The sequence below is a fragment of the Salvelinus alpinus genome, chromosome 4 (genome assembly GCF_045679555.1).
Source record: "Salvelinus alpinus chromosome 4, SLU_Salpinus.1, whole genome shotgun sequence".
NCBI classification, from domain to species: domain Eukaryota; kingdom Metazoa; phylum Chordata; class Actinopteri; order Salmoniformes; family Salmonidae; genus Salvelinus; species Salvelinus alpinus.
In genome coordinates, this window is record NC_092089.1 from 21,676,091 (window position 1) to 21,689,923 (window position 13,833).

A 13,833-nucleotide genomic window follows, 5' to 3' on the forward strand; every position below is an offset into this window, starting at 1 on the left:
AGGCATTCATGACAGAACCGTGTTTATTTTTCCTTGTCTTGTGCAACATGTACAAGATCATACAGCTTGTGAAATTGTGTTCTGTTTATTTTTCTACAGTTGTGAAGTGACCCCATAGTATGGTCTTTGTCTTTCCAATGGCATTCCAGCCATGTAGTATATTTTGTCGTCTTGTATCCTTATGAGAGGAGAGGGGAAACTATTAAGGCATCCCTTGCAGTAGTAAGATTCTAATATTGTCACAAAGGGCAGCTGACAGGCTGCGCCTCCTGTAATTTTAGCGCACACTGAAGCAGGAGATAGATTTAATGGGCAATGGTTGGCAAGCACCCCCCTCCTAAAGACGCAGGGAGACTGAGAGAGGAGAGAGAGGGGTGTTGAGGGCAGTAGGCAAGAGAGAGTCAGAGAGAGTGAGAGTGGAGTCGTTTTGCTGTGGCTCCTCAGTAAACCCAAGTTAGAGACAGACAGGGCATTGTATTGACAGCAGCATGATCCTTATCACATTTGGACTGTATCTTCCACTATTGTTTTGTTATGTCTTGTCTCAGTCCTCTTTCCTGGACAATATTCTTTCATTCCCAGCAGGTAAGATATTGTGTGTGTGTACATGCGCATACTCATGCATGTGTTTGTGTGTGTGTGTGTGTTTATGTGTGTGCGTGCAGGAATATGTCATGCACGGTTTTGACAAGCTGCAGTCCGACCCTGGGTAAACCCCATGTCATGTCTTATCCTGATTGTCTTTGCACTTTGAAGAAGTGTGTGTTCCTGTGTATTTTCCCTTAATTTATGGAATAAGAAATGCTGTCAGAATGGAAATGTCTCTATAAATAGCGTCTGTCGACAGTTCCTGACAGGGAGGCGGGCATATGGTGCTTCATATGTGTATTCAGCCAGAGCCAGGAGCAGCTCTCTCCAGTGTGGAGGACGACACGTATCATGTTACAGCTCCCAGTCGGAATATTCTGCTGTTCTTATTCTATTCTAGTTATTATGTGTTAGATTTGTAGAGCTATTTTACTTGTTGCTGTATATCTATGTAGATACCAGTTGTAGCGTCTAGTGTTGTCAATATCCTACCAGACCGTACATTTACAGATGACTTTCAGTTCAGCTGATGTTTGTTGTGAAGGGGAGGATCTGCTGATTGAGTGGATTTGAACTTGGCAGCTGCAACACCACTTCTTTGGCAATGCCTCTATGCAGGAGCTTTTACTTTATGGCTTGTTAGTGAGGTGTTGTCTGCTCTCTGCCTCTGCAGGATGCAGTAACATACAGATTCTATTACACACCTTACATCCACTCTGATGCTGTTAGAAATAAGCCAACATTGAGTTTTCTTTAAGCCCCTTCAACTAGTTTTGACTCTATTCATTTCATTTGCCACTGATGTCAACATGACAAACAAATGAAATATGTCTATTACAACGGGAATCCTCTGCAGCGTCGGTGTGTATTTATTTCCCATGTGACTGACTTACCGTACTGTCCACTACTTTCCTCAGCTCTCCAACAACAACCTGCCTTGGACCAGCAGTGGAAATTCAACCCCTGCTGTTTACTGAGTCCACCCCCACCCCCCCTGTTCCCTCCTCCTCCCTCACTGTGGCACCGCGGTGGTCATGTGAGTCCAAAGTCATGTGACTTGCCCATGTGACAAGTGTATGATTGTTGATTTGTCCTTGGGTGCTGTCCAAACCTCACTCCCTGGTTACGTTACAAATGGCACCCTATTCCCTATTTAGCGTACTACATTTGATAGGGCTGTGGTCAAAAGTAGTGGACTATAATGTATAGGGAACAGCGTGTCATTTGTGACTTAGCCTCACTCTTGCCCTCCTCCGCCACTGACTAAGAGCAGTAGGGATTTCTGATGATATAGTAGGTGTGTGCAGGAAGTAATGGATTAACGTGTCTCCCACGAGTGCTGACTGCAGATCAGGGTTGATGAGGGGAAACGACCTTAGAGGGTCCTCTCAGAGATACAACTCTGTCCTGTTAGAGGGTCCTCTCAGAGATACAACTCTGTCTGTTAGCGGGTCCTCTCAGAGATACAACTCGGTCTGTTAGAGGGTCCTCTCGGAGATACAACTCTGTCTGTTAGAGGGTCCTCTTAGAGATACAACTCTGTCTATCCTGTTAGAGGGTCCTCTCAGAGATACAACTCGGTCTGTCCTGTTAGAAGGTCCTCTCAGAGATACAACTCGGTCTGTTAGAGGGTCTTCTCAGAGATACAACTCTGTCTGTTAGAGGGTCCTCTTAGAGATACAACTGTCTGTTAGAGGGTCCTCTCAGAGATACAACTCTGTCTATCCTGTTAGAGGGTCCTCTCAGAGATACAACTCTGTCTGTTAGAGGGTCCTCTTAGAGATACAACTGTCTGTTAGAGGGTCCTCTCAGAGATACAACTCTGTCTATCCTGTTAGAGGGTCCTCTCAGAGATACAACTCTGTCTGTTAGCGGGTCCTCTCAGAGATACAACTCGGTCTGTTAGAGGGTCCTCTCAGAGATACAACTCTGTCTGTCCTGTTAGAGGGTCCTCTCAGAGATACAACTCTGTCTGTTAGCGGGTCCTCTCAGAGATACAACTGTCTATTCTGTTAGAGGGTCCTCTCAGAGATACAACTCTGTCTGTTAGAGGGTCCTCTCAGAGATACAACTCTGTCTGTTAGAGGGTCCTCTCAGAGATACAACTCTGTCTATCCTGTTAGAGGGTCTTCTCAGAGATACAACTCTGTCTATCCTGTTAGAGGGTCTTCTCAGAGATACAACTCTGTCTATCCTGTTAGAGGGTCCTCTCAGAGATACAACTCTGTATATCCTGTTAGAGGGTCTTCTCAGAGATACAACTGTCTGTTAGAGGGTCCTCTTAGAGATACAACTCTGTCTATCCTGTTAGAGGGTCCTCTTAGAGATACAACTCTGTCTATCCTGTTAGAGGGTCCTCTCAGAGATACAACTCTGTCTATCCTGTTAGAGGGTCCTCTCAGAGATACAACTCTGTCTATCCTGTTAGAGGGTCCTCTCAGAGATACAACTCTGTCTGTTAGAGGGTCCTCTTAGAGATACAACTCTGTATATCCTGTTAGAGGGTCCTCTCAGAGATACAACTCGGTCTGTTAGAGGGTCCTCTCAGAGATACAACTCTGTCTATCCTGTTAGAGGGTCTTCTCAGAGATACAACTGTCTGTTAGAGGGTCCTCTTAGAGATACAACTCTGTCTGTTAGAGGGTCCTCTTAGAGATACAACTCTGTATATCCTGTTAGAGGGTCTTCTCAGAGATACAACTGTCTGTTAGAGGGTCCTCTTAGAGATACAACTCTGTCTGTTAGAGGGTCCTCTTAGAGATACAACTCGGTCTGTTAGAGGTTCCTCTCAGAGATACAACTCTGTCTGTTAGAGGGTCCTCTTAGAGATACAACTCGGTCTGTTAGAGGGTCCTCTCAGAGATACAACTCTGTCTATCCTGTTAGAGGGTCCTCTCAGAGATACAACTCTGTCTGTTAGAGGGTCCTCTCAGAGATACAACTCTGTCTGTTAGAGGGTCCTCTCAGAGATACAACTCTGTCTATCCTGTTAGAGGGTCTTCTCAGAGATACAACTCTGTCTATCCTGTTAGAGGGTCCTCTCAGAGATACAACTCTGTCTATCCTGTTAGAGGGTCCTCTCAGAGATACAACTCTGTCTATCCTGTTAGAGGGTCTTCTCAGAGATACAACTCTGTCTATCCTGTTAGAGGGTCCTCTCAGAGATACAACTCTGTCTATCCTGTTAGAGGGTCTTCTCAGAGATACAACTCTGTCTATCCTGTTAGAGGGTCCTCTCAGAGATACAACTCGGTCTGTTAGAGGGTCCTCTCAGAGATACAACTCTGTCTATCCTGTTAGACTCTAACAGGATAGACAGAGTTGTATCTCTGAGAGGACCCTCTAACAGTTAGAGGGTCCTCTCAGAGATACAACTCTGTCTGTTAGAGGGTCCTCTTAGAGATACAACTCTGTCTGTTAGAGGGTCCTCTCAGAGATACAACTCTGTCTATCCTGTAAGAGGGTCCTCTCAGAGATACAACTCTGTCTATCCTGTTAGAGGGTCCTCTTGGAGATACAACTCTGTCTGTTAGAGGGTCCTCTCAGAGATACAACTCGGTCTGTTAGAGGGTCCTCTCAGAGATACAACTCTGTCTGTTAGAGGGTCCTCTTAGAGATACAACTCTGTCTGTTAGAGGGTCCTCTCAGAGATACAACTCTGTCTGTTAGAGGGTCCTCTTAGAGATACAACTCTGTCTATCCTGTTAGAGGGTACTCTCAGAGATACAACTCTGTCTGTTAGAGGGTCCTCTCAGAGATACAACTCTGTCTGTTAGAGGGTCCTCTTAGAGATACAACTCTGTCTGTTAGAGGGTCCTCTCAGAGATACAACTCGGTCTGTTAGAGGGTCCTCTCAGAGATACAACTCTGTCTGTTAGAGGGTCCTCTCAGAGATACAACTCTGTCTGTTAGAGGGTCCTCTTAGAGATACAACTCTGTATATCCTGTTAGAGGGTCCTCTCAGAGATACAACTCTGTCTGTTAGAGGGTCCTCTTAGAGATACAACTCTGTCTATCCTGTTAGAGGGTCCTCTCAGAGATACAACTGTCTATTCTGTTAGAGGGTCCTCTCAGAGATACAACTGTCTATTCTGTTAGAGGGTCCTCTCAGAGATACAACTCTGTCTATCCTGTTAGAGGGTCCTCTCAGAGATACAACTCTGTCTGTTAGAGGGTCCTCCTAGAGATACAACTGTCTATCCTGTTAGAGGGTCCTCTCAGAGATACAACTGTCTATTCTGTTAGAGGGTCCTCTCAGAGATACAACTGTCTATTCTGTTAGAGGGTCCACTCAGAGATACAACTCTGTCTATCCTGTTAGAGGGTCCTCTCAGAGATACAACTCTGTCTATCCTGTTAGAGGGTCCTCTTAGAGATACAACTCTGTCTATCCTGTTAGAGGGTCCTCTCAGAGATACAACTCTGTCTATCCTGTTAGAGGGTCCTCTCAGAGATACAACTCTGTCTGTTAGAGGGTCCTCTTAGAGATACAACTCTGTCTGTTAGAGGGTCCTCTCAGAGATACAACTCTGTCTATCCTGTTAGAGGGTCCTCTTAGAGATACAACTCTGTATATCCTGTTAGAGGGTCCTCTCAGAGATACAACTATGTCTGTTAGAGGGTCCTCTTAGAGATACAACTCTGTCTATCCTGTTAGAGGGTCCTCTTAGAGATACAACTCTGTCTATCCTGTTAGAGGGTCCTCTCAGAGATACAACTCTGTCTGTTAGAGGGTCCTCTCAGAGATACAACTCTGTCTGTTAGAGGGTCCTCTTAGAGATACAACTCTGTCTGTTAGAGGGTCCTCTCAGAGATACAACTCGGTCTGTTAGAGGGTCCTCTCAGAGATACAACTCTGTCTGTTAGAGGGTCCTGTCAGAGATACAACTCTGTCTGTTAGAGGGTCCTCTCAGAGATACAACTCTGTCTGTTGGAGGGTCCTCTTAGAGATACAACTCTGTTTTTCCTGTTAGAGGGTCCTCTCAGAGATACAACTCTGTCAGAGGGTCCTCTCAGAGATACAACTCTGTCTATCCTGTTAGAGGGTCCTCTCAGAGATACAACTCTGTCTGTCCTGTTAGAGGGTCCTCTCAGAGATACAACTCTGTCTGTTAGAGGGTCCTCTCAGAGATACAACTCTGTCTATCCTGTTAGAGGGTCCTCTCAGAGATACAACTCTGTCTATCCTGTTAGAGGGTCCTCTCAGAGATACAACTCTGTCTGTTAGAGGGTCCTCTCAGAGATACAACTCTGTCTGTTAGAGGGTCCTCTCAGAGATACAACTCTGTCAGAGGGTCCTCTCAGAGATACAACTCTGTCTATCCTGTTAGAGGGTCCTCTTAGAGATACAACTCTGTCTGTTAGAGGGTCCTCTTAGAGATACAACTCTGTCTGTTAGAGGGTCCTCTCAGAGATACAACTCGGTCTGTTAGAGGGTCCTCTCAGAGATACAACTCGGTCTGTTAGAGGGTCCTCTCAGAGATACAACTGTCTATTCTGTTAGAGGGTCCTCTCAGAGATACAACTCGGTCTGTTAGAGGGTCCTCTCAGAGATACAACTCGGTCTGTTAGAGGGTCCTCTCAGAGATACAACTCGGTCTGTTAGAGGGTCCTCTTAGAGATACAACTCGGTCTGTTAGAGGGTCCTCTTAGAGATACAACTCGGTCTGTTAGAGGGTCCTCTTAGAGATACAACTCTGTCTGTTAGAGGGTCCTCTCAGAGATACAACTCTGTCTGTTAGAGGGTCCTCTTAGATATACAACTCTGTCTGTTAGAGGGTCCTCTCAGAGATACAACTCTGTATATCCTGTTAGAGGGTCCTCTCAGAGATACAACTCTGTCTGTTAGAGGGTCCTCTTAGAGATACAACTCGGTCTGTTAGAGGGTCCTCTCAGAGATACAACTCTGTCTGTTAGAGGGTCCTCTCAGAGATACAACTCTGTCTGTTAGAGGGTCCTCTTAGAGATACAACTCTGTCTGTTAGAGGGTCCTCTCAGAGATACAACTCTGTCTATCCTGTTAGAGGGTCCTCTTAGAGATACAACTCTGTATATCCTGTTAGAGGGTCCTCTCAGAGATACAACTATGTCTGTTAGAGGGTCCTCTTAGAGATACAACTCTGTGTATCCTGTTAGAGGGTCCTCTCAGAGATACAACTCTGTCTATCCTGTTAGAGGGTCCTCTCAGAGATACAACTCTGTCTATCCTGTTAGAGGGTCCTCTGTCGTTCTGCCCCTGAGCAAGGCAGTTAATATACTGTGCCCCGGGCACCGATGACGTGGATGTCGATTAAGGCAGCCCCCGCACCTCTCTAATTCAGAGGGGTTGGATTAAATGCAGAAGACACATTTCAGTTGAATGCATTCAGTTGTACAACTGACTAGGTATCCCCCTTTCCCCTTCCCTTTCCCAGAGATACAACCCTCAGTCTAGAGCCTAGACTGTAAACTCAAGAGGGGTGATGAGCAGGAGTTGACGCTGAATGATTGTGTAGAATCTGAAATTCAAATTGACAGATGACATGACACACAGCTGTCATTTTGATTGGCAAGTAGTGTACAAGTGATCCACAATCTTATCTGCATTGTAATTGTACTTCAGTACCACAAACGGCTACTGATCCTTTTATTATAAAATAAAGCAATGATTGAATGGAAGTGTTTTTGTGTGATTGGTTTAGAATGAGGAGTCCAGTAAGGGGGGAAATCACAGAGAAGATCCAGGGACGGAGCTGAAAGGTCCCAGCTGTGTCGCAGGCCCCCCTGGCCCCAGCGGACCCCCCGGTCCTCAGGTAGGTAAACCTATCCACCTCCAACTGTCTTCTGTTAACGTTGTCATCCCACTGGCTTCATCAATTCAATATACATTTTTTAAGCCCGATTTTGGCCAGTACAGTTACAATACAGTTACAATACAGTTACAATACAGTTATAATACAGATATAATACAGATATAATACAGTTATAATACAGTTATAATGCAGATACAATACAGATATAATACAGATATAATACAGTTATAATACAGTTATAATGCAGATACAATACAGTTATAATACAGTTACAATACAGTTACAATACAGTTACAATACAGTTACAATACAGTTACAATACAGTTACAATACAGTTACAATGCAGTTATAATGCAGATACAATACAGTTACAATACAGTTACAATACAGTTACAATACATTTACAATATAGTTATAATGCAGATATAATACAGTTATAATACAGTTATAATGCAGATATTTGGAAGAGTATTTAATCAGGGTTTATCAGGTGGAGACAATAGTTAGTTGTCTGAGCTTCCTTACTTGTCAGTAATGGTAGTATACAGGTGTTGGGGGTTGGCTAAGTCCTCTATAGGCCTCTAGCAGCTCTTTACCATCTGAGACCCGTGTCAGTTCCTTCTCCTCCCTTCCTGTTGTACCTCTAGAGCTAGGGACGGGGACGGGGACGGGGACGGGGATTACATGGAGCTCTGCAACACAGCAGCCCATTAATGCTCCACATTTAGACACGACGCAAATAGACTTTTTCCACTGGCTGCCACGACCCTCCGTCCCTCCACACACCGTTCTTAGAAACAACCCAAACAGGCCGGTCTGCTTGGAAAGACATATTGACTGGAGCGAGTAACTTCCTGTATCGCCCTGTGTACACAACAACCTGGTTAGGCTGCATGTGATTAGTTTCAATGTGTTGCTGTGTGGAGGGTGGTGGTGGTGCTGCCGTGTGGAGGGAGGGTGGTGGTGCTGCCGTGTGGAGGGTGGGAGGGTGGTGGTGCTGCCGTGTGGAGGGTGGTGGTGTTGCCGTGTGGAGGGTGGTGGTGTTGCCGTGTGGAGGGTGGTGGTGTTGCCGTGTGGAGGGTGGTGGTGTTGCCGTGTGGAGGGTGGGAGGGTGGTGGTGTTGCTGTGTGGAGGGTGGTGGTGTTGCCGTGTGGAGGGTGGTGGTGGTGCTGCCGTGTGGAGGGTGGTGGTGCTGCCGTGTGGAGGGTGGGAGGGTGGTGGTGTTGCCGTGTGGAGGGTGGGAGGGTGGTGGTGTTGCCGTGTGGAGGGTGGGAGGGTGGTGGTGTTGCCGTGTGGAGGGTGGTGGTGTTGCCGTGTGGAGGGAGGTGGTGGTGTTGCCGTGTGGAGGGTGGTGGTGGTGTTGCCGTGTGGAGGGTGGTGGTGGTGCTGCCGTGTGGAGGGTGGGAGGGTGGTGGTGTTGCCGTGTGGAGGGTGGGAGGGTGGTGGTGTTGCCGTGTGGAGGGTGGTGGTGTTGCCGTGTGGAGGGTGGGAGGGTGGTGGTGTTGCTGTGTGGAGGGTGGTGGTGTTGCCGTGTGGAGGGTGGGAGGGTGGTGGTGTTGCTGTGTGGAGGGTGGTGGTGTTGCCGTGTGGAGGGTGGTGGTGTTGCCGTGTGGAGGGTGGGAGGGTGGTGGTGTTGCCGTGTGGGAGGGTGGTGGTGCTGCCGTGTGGAGGGTGGGAGGGTGGTGGTGCTGCCGTGTGGAGGGTGGGAGGGTGGTGGTGTTGCCGTGTGGAGGGTGGGAGGGTGGTGGTGTTGCCGTGTGGAGGGTGGGAGGGTGGTGGTGTTGCCGTGTGGAGGGTGGGAGGGTGGTGGTGCTGCCGTGTGGAGGGTGGGAGGGTGGGAGGGTGGCGGTGTTGCCGTGTGGAGGGTGGGAGGGTGGTGGTGTTGCCGTGTGGAGGGTGGGTGGTGGTGGTGCTGCCGTGTGGAGGGTGGATGGTGGTGTTGCCGTGTGGAGGGAGGGTGGTGGTGTTGCCGTGTGGAGGGTGGTGGTGGTGTTGCCGTGTGGAGGGTGGTGGTGGTGCTGCCGTGTGGAGGGTGGTGGTGGTGTTGCCGTGTGGAGGGTGGTGGTGGTGTTGCCGTGTGGAGGGTGGTGGTGGTGTTGCCGTGTGGAGGGAGGGTGGTGGTGTTGCCGTGTGGAGGGTGGGTGGTGGTGCTGCCGTGTGGAGGGTGGTGGTGGTGTTGCCGTGTGGAGGGTGGTGGTGGTGTTGCCGTGTGGAGGGTGGGTGGTGATGTTGCCGTGTGGAGGTTGGTGGTGTTGCCGTCGTGTGGAGGGTGGTGGTGGTGTTGCCGTGTGGAGGGAGGGTGGTGGTGGTGTTGCCGTGTGGAGGGAGGGTGGTGGTGGTGTTGCCGTGTGGAGGGTGGTGGTGGTGTTGCCGTGTGGAGGGAGGGTGGTGGTGTTGCCGTGTGGAGGGTGGTGGTGGTGTTGCCGTGTGGAGGGAGGGTGGTGGTGTTGTTGCCGTGTGGAGGGAGGGTGGTGGTGGTGTTGCCGTGTGGAGGGTGGGTGGTGGTGGTGTTGCCGTGTGGAGGGTGGTGGTGGTGTTGCCGTGTGGAGGGTGGGTGGTGGTGGTGTTGCCGTGTGGAGGGTGGGTGGTGGTGGTGTTGCCGTGTGGAGGGAGGGTGGTGGTGGTGTTGCCGTGTGGAGGGTGGGTGGTGGTGGTGTTGCCGTGTGGAGGGTGGTGGTGGTGGTGTTGTTGCCGTGTGGAGGGTGGCGGTGGTGTTGCCGTGTGGAGGGTGGCGGTGGTGTTGCCGTGTGGAGGGAGGGTGGTGGTGTTGCCGTGTGGAGGGTGGTGGTGGTGTTGCCGTGTGGAAGGAGGGTGGTGGTGTTGTTGCCGTGTGCAGGGAGGGTGGTGGTGGTGTTGCCGTGTGGAGGGTGGGTGGTGGTGTTGCCGTGTGGAGGGAGGGTGGTGGTGTTGTTGCCGTGTGGAGGGAGGGTGGTGGTGGTGTTGCCGTGTGGAGGGTGGTGGTGTTGCCGTGTGGAGGGTGGGTGGTGGTGTTGCCGTGTGGAAGGAGGGTGGTGGTGTTGTTGCCGTGTGCAGGGAGGGTGGTGGTGGTGTTGCCGTGTGGAGGGTGGGTGGTGGTGTTGCCGTGTGGAGGGAGGGTGGTGGTGTTGTTGCCGTGTGGAGGGAGGGTGGTGGTGGTGTTGCCGTGTGGAGGGTGGTGGTGGTGGTGTTGCCGTGTGGAGGGTGGTGGTGGTGTTGTTGCCGTGTGGAGGGTGGGTGGTGGTGGTGTTGCCGTGTGGAGGGTGGGTGGTGGTGGTGTTGCCGTGTGGAGGGTGGTGGTGGTGTTGTTGCCTTGTGGAGGGTGGTGGTGGTGTTGCCGTGTGGAGGGTGGTGGTGGTGTTGTTGCCGTGTGGAGGGTGGTGGTGGTGTTGTTGCCGTGTGGAGGGTGGTGGTGGTGTTGCCGTGTGGAGGGAGGGTGGTGGTGGTGTTGCCGTGTGGAGGGTGGTGGTGGTGTTGCCGTGTGGAGGTTGGTGGTGTTGCCGTGTGGAGGGTGGGTGGGTGGTGGTGTTGCCGTGTGGAGGGTGGTGGTGGTGTTGCCGTGTGGAGGGTGGTGGTGTTGCCGTGTGGAGGGTGGTGGTGGTGTTGCCGTGTGGAGGGAGGGTGGTGGTGGTGCTGCCGTGTGGAGGGAGGGTGGTGGTGGTGTTGCCGTGTGGAGGGAGGGTGGTGGTGGTGTTGCCGTGTGGAGGGAGGGTGGTGGTGGTGTTGCCGTGTGGAGGGAGGGTGGTGGTGGTGTTGCCGTGTGGAGGGAGGGTGGTGGTGTTGCCGTGTGGAGGGAGGGTGGTGGTGGTGTTGCCGTGTGGAGGGAGGGTGGTGGTGGTGTTGCCGTGTGGAGGGAGGGTGGTGGTGGTGTTGCCGTGTGGAGGGTGGTGGTGGTGCCGTCTGGAGGGTGGTGGTGGTGCTGCCGTGTGGAGGGTGGGTGGTGGTGTTGCCGTGTGGAGGGTGGTGGTGGTGTTACCGTGTGGAGGGTGGTGGTGGTGTTACCGTGTGGAGGGTGGTGGTGGTGTTGCCGTGTGGAGGGTGGTGGTGGTGTTGCCGTGTGGAGGGTGGTGGTGGTGTTGCCGTGTGGAGGGTGGTTGTGGTGTTGCCGTGTGGAGGGTGGGGGTGGTGTTGCCGTGTGGAGGGTGATGGTGGTGTTGCCGTGTGGAGGGTGGTGGTGCTGCCGTGTGGAAGGTGGTGGTGGTGTTGCCGTGTGGAGGGTGGTGGTGGTGTTGCCGTGTGGAAGGTGGGTGGGTGGTGATGTTGCCGTGTGGAGGGTGGTGGTGGTGTTGCCGTGTGGAGGGAGGGTGGTGGTGGTGTTGCCGTGTGGAGGGTGGGTGGTGGTGTTGCCGTGTGGAGGGAGGGTGGTGGTGTTGTTGCCGTGTGGAGGGAGGGTGGTGGTGGTGTTGCCGTGTGGAGGGTGGTGGTGGTGGTGTTGCCGTGTGGAGGGTGGTGGTGGTGTTGTTGCCGTGTGGAGGGTGGTGGTGGTGTTGCCGTGTGGAGGGTGGGTGGTGGTGGTGTTGCCGTGTGGAGGGTGGTGGTGGTGTTGTTGCCGTGTGGAGGGTGGTGGTGGTGTTGCCGTGTGGAGGGTGGTGGTGGTGTTGTTGCCGTGTGGAGGGTGGTGGTGGTGTTGCCGTGTGGAGGGTGGGTGGTGGTGGTGTTGCCGTGTGGAGGGTGGGTGGTGGTGGTGTTGCCGTGTGGAGGGAGGGTGGTGGTGGTGTTGCCGTGTGGAGGGTGGGTGGTGGTGGTGTTGCCGTGTGGAGGGTGGTGGTGGTGTTGTTGCCGTGTGGAGGGTGGTGGTGGTGTTGCCGTGTGGAGGGTGGTGGTGGTGTTGTTGCCGTGTGGAGGGTGGTGGTGGTGTTGCCGTGTGGAGGGTGGGTGGTGGTGGTGTTGCCGTGTGGAGGGTGGGTGGTGGTGGTGTTGCCGTGTGGAGGGAGGGTGGTGGTGGTGTTGCCGTGTGGAGGGTGGGTGGTGGTGGTGTTGCCGTGTGGAGGGTGGTGGTGGTGTTGTTGCCGTGTGGAGGGTGGTGGTGGTGTTGCCGTGTGGAGGGTGGCGGTGGTGTTGCCGTGTGGAGGGAGGGTGGTGGTGTTGCCGTGTGGAGGGTGGTGGTGGTGTTGCCGTGTGGAAGGAGGGTGGTGGTGTTGTTGCCGTGTGCAGGGAGGGTGGTGGTGGTGTTGCCGTGTGGAGGGTGGGTGGTGGTGTTGCCGTGTGGAGGGAGGGTGGTGGTGTTGTTGCCGTGTGGAGGGAGGGTGGTGGTGGTGTTGCCGTGTGGAGGGTGGTGGTGTTGCCGTGTGGAGGGTGGGTGGTGGTGTTGCCGTGTGGAAGGAGGGTGGTGGTGTTGTTGCCGTGTGCAGGGAGGGTGGTGGTGGTGTTGCCGTGTGGAGGGTGGGTGGTGGTGTTGCCGTGTGGAGGGAGGGTGGTGGTGTTGTTGCCGTGTGGAGGGAGGGTGGTGGTGGTGTTGCCGTGTGGAGGGTGGTGGTGGTGGTGTTGCCGTGTGGAGGGTGGTGGTGGTGTTGTTGCCGTGTGGAGGGTGGGTGGTGGTGGTGTTGCCGTGTGGAGGGTGGGTGGTGGTGGTGTTGCCGTGTGGAGGGTGGTGGTGGTGTTGTTGCCTTGTGGAGGGTGGTGGTGGTGTTGCCGTGTGGAGGGTGGTGGTGGTGTTGTTGCCGTGTGGAGGGTGGTGGTGGTGTTGCCGTGTGGAGGGAGGGTGGTGGTGGTGTTGCCGTGTGGAGGGTGGTGGTGGTGTTGCCGTGTGGAGGTTGGTGGTGTTGCCGTGTGGAGGGTGGGTGGGTGGTGGTGTTGCCGTGTGGAGGGTGGTGGTGGTGTTGCCGTGTGGAGGGTGGTGGTGTTGCCGTGTGGAGGGTGGTGGTGGTGTTGCCGTGTGGAGGGAGGGTGGTGGTGGTGCTGCCGTGTGGAGGGAGGGTGGTGGTGGTGTTGCCGTGTGGAGGGAGGGTGGTGGTGGTGTTGCCGTGTGGAGGGAGGGTGGTGGTGGTGTTGCCGTGTGGAGGGAGGGTGGTGGTGGTGTTGCCGTGTGGAGGGAGGGTGGTGGTGGTGTTGCCGTGTGGAGGGAGGGTGGTGGTGTTGCCGTGTGGAGGGAGGGTGGTGGTGGTGTTGCCGTGTGGAGGGAGGGTGGTGGTGGTGTTGCCGTGTGGAGGGAGGGTGGTGGTGGTGTTGCCGTGTGGAGGGTGGTGGTGGTGTTGCCGTGTGGAGGGTGGTGGTGGTGTTGCCGTGTGGAGGGTGGTGGTGGTGTTGCCGTGTGGAGGGTGGTGGTGCTGCCGTGTGGAGGGTGGTGGTGCTGCCGTGTGGAGGGTGGTGGTGGTGTTGCCGTGTGGAGGGTGGTGGTGGTGTTGCCGTGTGGAAGGTGGGTGGGTGGTGATGTTGCCGTGTGGAGGGTGGTGGTGGTGTTGCCGTGTGGAGGGAGGGTGGTGGTGGTGTTGCCGTGTGGAGGGTGGGTGGTGGTGTTGCCGTGTGGAGGGAGGGTGGT

The 13,833-nt window shown here is 53.3% G+C and overlaps 1 protein-coding gene across 3 annotated transcripts in view; it reads left to right on the forward strand.

Moving 5' to 3' along the window:
- Positions 1-253: 253 nt before the first annotated feature.
- LOC139573030 (acetylcholinesterase collagenic tail peptide-like) overlaps positions 254-13,833 on the forward strand; it is a 33,698-nt gene continuing 20,118 nt past the window's right edge. The window contains exons 1-3 of one of the 3 annotated variants that reach the window (XM_071396008.1): positions 254-585; positions 1,506-1,624; positions 7,269-7,379. In XM_071396008.1, the coding sequence (XP_071252109.1) occupies positions 489-585; positions 1,506-1,624; positions 7,269-7,379 (327 nt within the window). In that variant the 5' untranslated portion in view covers positions 254-488. The remainder of the gene's footprint in view (positions 586-1,505; positions 1,625-7,268; positions 7,380-13,833) is intronic. The other 2 variants (XM_071396007.1, XM_071396009.1) reach the window with 2 other exon arrangements.